At 36.5% G+C, this 7,500-nt stretch overlaps 1 protein-coding gene across 1 annotated transcript in view; it reads left to right on the forward strand.

Moving 5' to 3' along the window:
* LOC123508533 overlaps window positions 1-7,500 on the forward strand; it is a 50,282-nt gene that overhangs the window by 5,591 nt on the left and 37,191 nt on the right. The window contains exon 2 of the mRNA XM_045262269.1: window positions 4,553-4,726. Coding sequence (XP_045118204.1) covers window positions 4,553-4,726 — 174 coding nt within the window. The remainder of the gene's footprint in view (window positions 1-4,552; window positions 4,727-7,500) is intronic.

The following is a 7,500-nucleotide window of genomic DNA, read 5'->3' on the forward strand; positions in this document are numbered from 1 at the left end:
AACCTAACCTAACCTAACCTACCTTAACCCTAACCTAATCTAACCTAGCTCAACCTAACCTAAGCTAACCTAACCTAACCTAACTTAACCCTAACCTAATCTAACCTAGCTCAACCTAACCTAACCTAACTTAACTCTAACCTAACCTAACCTAACCTAACCTAACTTAACCCTACCTAACCTGATCTATTTTAACCCTTAACTAACTTCAATAAATCTATCTTAACCTAACCTTACCCTAACTTTAAAATAACCTAACCTAACCTGAACTAATGATGCCTAACTTAGCTAATCCTTCCTAACCTAACCTAATCTTATCCTAGTCTATCCTAACTTGACCTAACCTAACGTAACTTAATCTGTCATTTATTTAGTTTTTTTCATATTTTTCTTTTTTTTCTCTTCCCGTATGTTTTTTTTCGTCTTTTTTCTTGATTTATTTTATGTCTTATTTCTATTACGTTTTTTTCTATTTATTTTCATTTTTTTTTTCTCTTCTGTTCTCATCTTTCTCTAATCGCCTTCGTTCGCTTTCTAATTAATATGTTTTGAAATCTTCCCTTTTTTTTATCTATTTATATTTTATCTTGTACTTTTATATATCTCTCTATTTTGTCTTCGTCTCGCTCCATCTTCTTCACATTTGTTCCTCTCACATCAATTATCCACATTTCACCTGTTCCTTGTTCTCGTCATTATCTTTTGTCTCTTGTCTTTATACCTTCACTCTTCGCCCTTTTCAAATATTCCAAGGGGTTCATTATTTATTGTATTCTGTTTTGTATTCTCTCTCTCTCTCTCTCTCTCTCTCTCTCTCTCTCTCTCTCTCTCTCTCTCTCTCTCTCTCTCTCTCTCTCTCTCTCTCTCTCTCTCTCTCTCTCTCTCTCTCTCTCTCTCTCTCTCTCTCTCTCTCTCTCTCTCTCTCTCTCTCTCTCTCTCTCTCTCTCTCTCTCCATTTACCTGTTCTGTTTACCTTTTTCTTTTCTTTTCTGTTACTAATTCACTTTTTTTTTTGCTATTTTTATCATCTTTGCCGTTCTTCCTTTATTTATCGTCCACTATTTCGTTCACTTTTCCTTTCCTTCGTTATTACTTTATTTGTTAGTCTCTCTCATATTCTCCTTCGTAATCACTTTTATTTTTTTCTATTTCCCTTTTCACTGTGGCTTTATTTTGAGTTACTTTCTCCTTCCTCCCAATTTTCGCCTCCTTTCTTCTTCTTCTTCTTTCTTCTTTTCTTCTTCTTCTTCTTCTTTCCTTCGTTAACATTCTTTCTCTCTCTATTTCGTAATCAGATTTTTTTTTCTTAACTTCTTCAATTCCTCCTCTTCTGCTTCTTGCTCTCTCTCTTGTTCCCACTTTAATTTCTCTTTTCCTCGTCTTTCTCTCTCTCTCTCTATCTCTCTCTCTTTTCATGCTCTATTTCCTTTCGTTAACCTCTCCTTTCTTTCCTAATCCCATTTATTACAAGTTTTCCTTCTTAATCTCCTTTATTTCTCTTATTTTTCATCTCTCGTTCCTTTTCCTCGTTATTTTCTCTTTTCTTCCTATTTTCATCTCTTTTCTACTCTTCCATGTTTTCTTTCTTTCTTTAATTTTTCTTAATTTCTTCTATTCTTCTTATTTTCCTTCTCGATTTCTCTTTTTATCGGAATTATTTTATTTCTCTCCTACTTTTCGTCTCCTTTCTCGTCTTTTGTTCTCTCTCTCTCTCTCTCTCTCTCTCTCTCTCTCTCTCTCTCTCTCTCTCTCTCTCTCTCTCTCTCTCTCTCTCTCTCTCTCTCTCTCTCTCTCTCTCTCTCTCTCTCTCTCTCTCTCTCTCTCTCTCTCTCTCTCTCTCTCTCTCTCTCTCTCTCTCTCTTTTTTCTCTTTTCTCCTTTCTCAATTCTGTCTCTCTCTCTCTCTCTCTCTCTCTCTCTCTCTCTCTCTCTCTCTCTCTCTCTCTCTCTCTCTCTCTCTCTCTCTCTCTCTCTCTCTCTCTCTCTCTCTCTCTCTCTCTCTCTCTCTAGTTATTTTTTCTTCCCTTTTCCCTCTTTCTCTGTCTTAATTATTTTATTTTCTCTTTCATCCTTCTCCTTCCCTTGTCTCCCTATTTTTACGCCTCTTTTATCTTCTCCTCCCCTTCTGCCTCGCCTTCGTCAGCTCTAACCTTTTCCTCCTCTCCCTCTTCTCCTTCCGTTCTTCTCTTTATTGTTGCGTTTCTCCTGTTTCTCCTTTATCATTTGCTCTATTTTCTAAACCTTTCACATCTCCCGTTTTCTTTTGTCTCAGTCAGTAGTACAAAATGGCGCTTTTTCTGTTTTTTTTTTTCACCTGCTTTTCGTTTATATTCGTGTTTATCTTCTTATTCTTGCATTTATCTCCTTTTTGCATTCTTCCCTCTCATTATTTACTTCACATCTCCCGTTTTCTTTGTTTCATTCAGTTGTGGAAAATGGCGCTTTTTCTGTTTTTTTTTTCACCTGCTTTTCGTTTATATTCGTGTTTATCTTCTTATTCTTGCATTTATCTCCTTTTTGCATTCTTCCTTTCATTCTTTACTCCTTTTCCTTCTTATTTGCTTTCGTTAATAATATATGTAGCCTTTTTCTAATTTTCCTATCTCTTTTCGTTTTTCTTGCTTTTTTTTTTGCATTTATCCAGTTATTCTTATATTTCTCTCCTTTCCAACTTCTTTCATCTTTCGCCTTCTTCGCCTCCGTCTGTAGTACCAGTTGCTTTCTTTTTTTTTCTTTCTTTTTTTTCTCGTTTTCCTCTCGTGTGTATTCCTTTATCTAATATTTCTCATTTTTCTCCATTCCTCTTTAATCTCTCACCTTCTGTGTCTTCTGAAGTTGTGCCTTTGTTGTCATAGCGTTGTTGTTGTCTTTGTCCCTTTTTTTCCCCCTCTTCATTCTTCCTCTTATGCTCGTTAAGACTTGCATTTCACTTTTTTCTACTCTCTAATCTTATTTCTTACCTCCTTTGTCGCCTTCTGCAGGAGTACCAGTAACATTTTTCCCTTTTCCTCCCTTATATAATTTCCAGTCCCTTCCTCCTTATATTCTCTCATTTTTCCATTCCTTTCTCTGATATGTATGTCTCACCACTTCCTTCTTCTTCGCCTTCTGCAGGAGTACCAGTAACATTTTTCCCTTTTCCTCCCTTATATAATTTCCAGTCTTTCTCTCTCTTGTATTCTCTCATTTTCATATTCCTCTCTTACATTTTTATTTCACCCCCTCCTTCTTCTTCTTCTTCGTCGCCTTCTGCATCGCCTTCTGCAGTAGTATCAGTAATGTTTTTCCTTTTATTTCCCCTTCGTTTACTTCATTTCCAGTCATTTAGTTTTTTTTCTCATTTTTACACTTCTCTCACTCCTCTCCCACCACCTCCTTCTTCTTCATTTTCGTCGCCTTCTGCAGTAGTCCCAGTGATGCCATCCCTTTTTTTCCCCTTCGTTTATATAATTTCTAGCCACTTAGTCTTTATATTCTTCTCATTTTTACACTCCATTCTCACGCTCTTCTCTCACCATCTCCTTCTTCGCCGCCTTCTGCATCGCTTTCTGTAGTACATAGTATCATTGATGTTACCCCTTTTTCCTCATCGTTTATATCATTTCTAGTCACTTAGTCCTTATATTCTTCACATTTACACACACCCTCTCTCTCTCACTCATCTTTCACCACCTCCTTCTTGGCCTTCTGCAGTAGTACCAGTAACATTTTCCCTTTTTCCTTTCGTTTATATAATTTCCAGTCACTAAGTCTTATATTCCTCATTTCTACACTCCTCTTTCTGACACTGATCTCTCACCTCTTCCTCCTCCTCCTCCTCCTCCTCCTCCTCCTCCTCCTCCTCTTCGCCTTCAGTATCAGTATCAATAACGTTTTTTTTTTCCTATTTTCCCCTGTTTGCATCATTTCCAGTCCCTCATCTTTATATTCCTCACATTTTTACACTCCTCTCTTTCACAATCATCTTTCACCATCTTTTTTTCTTCTTTGTCTTCTGCAGCAGTTCCTTTTCCTTCGCATTCTGCAGGAGTTCCAGTAACCTTTTCCCTTTTTATATAACCCTTCGATTATATTATTTCCTGTCCCTCATTTTTATATATCTCATTTACACTCCTCTCTCACTACCTCCTCCTTCTTCGCCTTCTGCAGCAGTACCATTAACGTTTTTTTTTTTTTCTCTCCCTTATATCTTTTCAAGCCCCTTCCTCCTTATATTCCTCACATTTTTGCACCTGTCTCTGTCACACTCATCCCTCATTACCTCATCCATCTTCTTCTTCGCCTTCTACAGCAGTACCTTTTTTTTTTTTCTTTCGTTTATATCATTTCCAGTCCCTCATCTTTATATTCCTCTTATTTACACACCTACTCTCTCTCACCATTATCTCTCACCCCCTCCTTCTTCTTCGCCTTCTGCAGTAGTACCAGTAACGTTTTTCCTTTTCTCCCCTTCGTTTAGATCACTTCCAGTCTTTAAGTCTTTATATTCCTCACACTTACACACCCCATTCTCGCTCACAGTTATCTCTCACCACCACCTTCTCCTTCTGCAGTGGCGTGCTCGACGGTGACTGTGACGCGTTGTGAGGCAGCCCTTCGTACCCTCGCTCTCTTCCCTTGGTTCTCCCCTAACTGCGTGTGTCGCCAGGAACCTCGTCTAGCGCCTCAGTGTAATGACTTCAGGGACCTTCTCTTCGACCACCCCTGCCTATTCTTCTCCAGAAAAGGTAAGGACTAGACTAAACACAGCAAGGGGTTCTGTGGGTGAGGAGTGAGGCGCATGTGAGGTGAATAGTGTTAGGATGTAGGAAAGATACGTTCAGTGTGTTGAGAGAGATTAAGTGAAAATTGGAGGGTTTTTTGGTGTTTGTAAGTGGATGAAGTGTAAGAAGGATTTGAATAGTTAGTGTGAGGTGGATTAGATAAATAGATAGGTAGATAAATAGAGAAATAGGTTTTTAGGTAGGTAAATAGATAGATAAGTAGATAGAGAGTGTGTCTGCCTGTCTGTCTGTTTGTACATGAAATTAAGGAAGGAAAGCTTAAAAGAACAGCGTGTGAATAGATTGAGTGTTATAGGAAGTGAAAGAAAAGAATGAGAGAAGGATAGAGTAAAACTGACGGACTGATGATGAAAAGAAAAGGAAGAGAGGGAAGGAAAAAATGAAGGAAGAAAGCAGTGTGAATGGAGTGTGTGTAATAGACTGAAAGAAAAAAATGAAGAAAAAAAGTGAAGTGTGAATAGATTTGATTAGAAGTGTGAGCGAGAGAAAAGGAAGAAAAGAGAAGAAAAGTAAACAGTAAATAAATTGGAATGAGAAGAAAGAAAGAAAAGGAAGAAAAGATTGAAAAGAAAGGAAGTGTAGATAGCAAAAGAGTGGAATGAGTAATGAGAAATAAAGAAAGAAGAAAGGAAATAGAGAGAGAGAGAGAGAGAGAGAGAGAGAGAGAGAGAGAGAGAGAGAGAGAGAGAGAGAGTCTGTATCACTAAAAATAGAGTGTAAGGAAAAAGAAAAAAGTTATGAGCGAGTAGGTGTGGTGAAGGCGCTCTCCTCTCACCTCTCCTCGCCTCTCACCTTGTTATACTGGTAGAGTGAGATGAAGGAGGCAGGAAGGTGAGTGAGAGTGAGAGTGAGAGGCGGAGGAAGGAGAGCAAGTGAGCGTGGGAGAGACTGAGAAAAAGTGTGTGTCTGTATGTGTGTGTGTGTTGACTACATGTAATAGTTTATATGTAGCGTCGCCTGGAGAGAGAGAGAGAGAGAGAGAGAGAGAGAGAGAGAGAGAGAGAGAGAGAGAGAGAGACAGAAAACATTACAAAAAAAAATCACTGAAGTAAAAAAAAAAAAAACAGAAAATGGAGGAAGATTACACAAAACAAACAAACAGGAAACTAAACAAAAAACAGACGAAAAACAAGAAAAACCATTGAAAGGAAACAAACGCACGAAAAGAAATGATGAAATATTACAAATCACAAGCCAGAAAATATAAAAACAAACACTAAAACAAACAAAAGAAAAAGGAAAAACACAATAGAACTAACACAAACACACACACACACACACACACACACACACACACACACACACACACACACACACACACACACACACACACACACACACACACACACACACACACACACACACACATACTTGATATGTATTCCCTTGGCTCACACAATTAATCTTTCTGTAACCACGTGGTATTTTCCAGATTAGTTAAAGCAAGGTAAGGTAGTGCCACTATTTAAATCAGTTAACAAAATGGATATAAAGAATCACCGACCAATTTCTATCCTCCCAGCATTTAGTAGAATATATGAAACGATAATATGTTGTCGGTTAATGTCATATCTTGAACATAACAACCTTTAGTTAAACAACGACACGGTTTTCGGAGGCAACATTCAACTGAAACGGCCATTCTACAATTCGTAAGCAATGTTTAGAAATGTTTGGAGGAAAAACAATTTGTTATTGGCTTTTTTATTGATTTATCTGAGGCATTTGATACCACTGATCACACTTTATTGCTTTACAAATTAAATAACATTGGAATCAGAGGAGTCACTCACAGGCTGTTTCAGAACTATTTAAATGACAGAAGACAAAGTGTGTACTGTAACAAAAAATATTCGGCATTTAAACAAATAAGTAAAGGATCTGTTTTAGGGCCTATACTTTTTTATATATATTTAAATGATATAATTAATGCATTGAATATACTATCTAGGCTGATGATACTACCTTATCAATGAAAGATGTAAATATTGACACATTGCATGAAACTGTATCTAGTGAGTTAAATGATATTGATCTTTGGATTAAATCAAAGAAATTGAAACTTAATGTTAACAAAACAAGTTACATATTCTTTCAAAATCCGTCTATAAAGCATGCTTTTTTTTCTACTGTATTGTTAAATGTTGAAAAAATATCCCAAGTCTACACTGCCAAGTTTGTCGGTGTTAAAGTTGATGAAAATTTATATTGGAAAATGCAAATAAATGACGTTTGTTTAAAGCTTTGAAAAATAACTGGTATCTTATATAGAATTCGTCATAATTTAACTGAGGAAGCAAAAATAAGTATATACTATATTCTTTTTTTATCCACATATTACATATTGTGTTTCGTTATGGGCGAGTACTTGGCCTTCATTCCTAAATAAATTAACCATTTAACAAAAAAATTCTTCCGGATCATTATCCGTAAAAAAAATTTGATTCAACAGATGAAATGTGCCAATCTAGAAAAATTCTTCAAGTGTCTCCAATGCTTCAATGACTTTTAAAACAATTGGTCCTAATTCAGTGTTCAAATTTAGAGAGCATTCCTGTAATACTAGGAGTACTAATGTAAACTTATCATTACCTGTATTTAGAACTAAACTATTCAAAAATAGTTATAAATTTTGGTCCAGAATTTTTCAATAGTCTCCCTCATGTTATAAAAGTCCTGCTTAGAGGAAGTTATTTAATTGAATTCAAAACGAAATT

This window comes from Portunus trituberculatus, chromosome 25 (assembly GCF_017591435.1).
Source record: "Portunus trituberculatus isolate SZX2019 chromosome 25, ASM1759143v1, whole genome shotgun sequence".
Taxonomy (NCBI): domain Eukaryota; kingdom Metazoa; phylum Arthropoda; class Malacostraca; order Decapoda; family Portunidae; genus Portunus; species Portunus trituberculatus.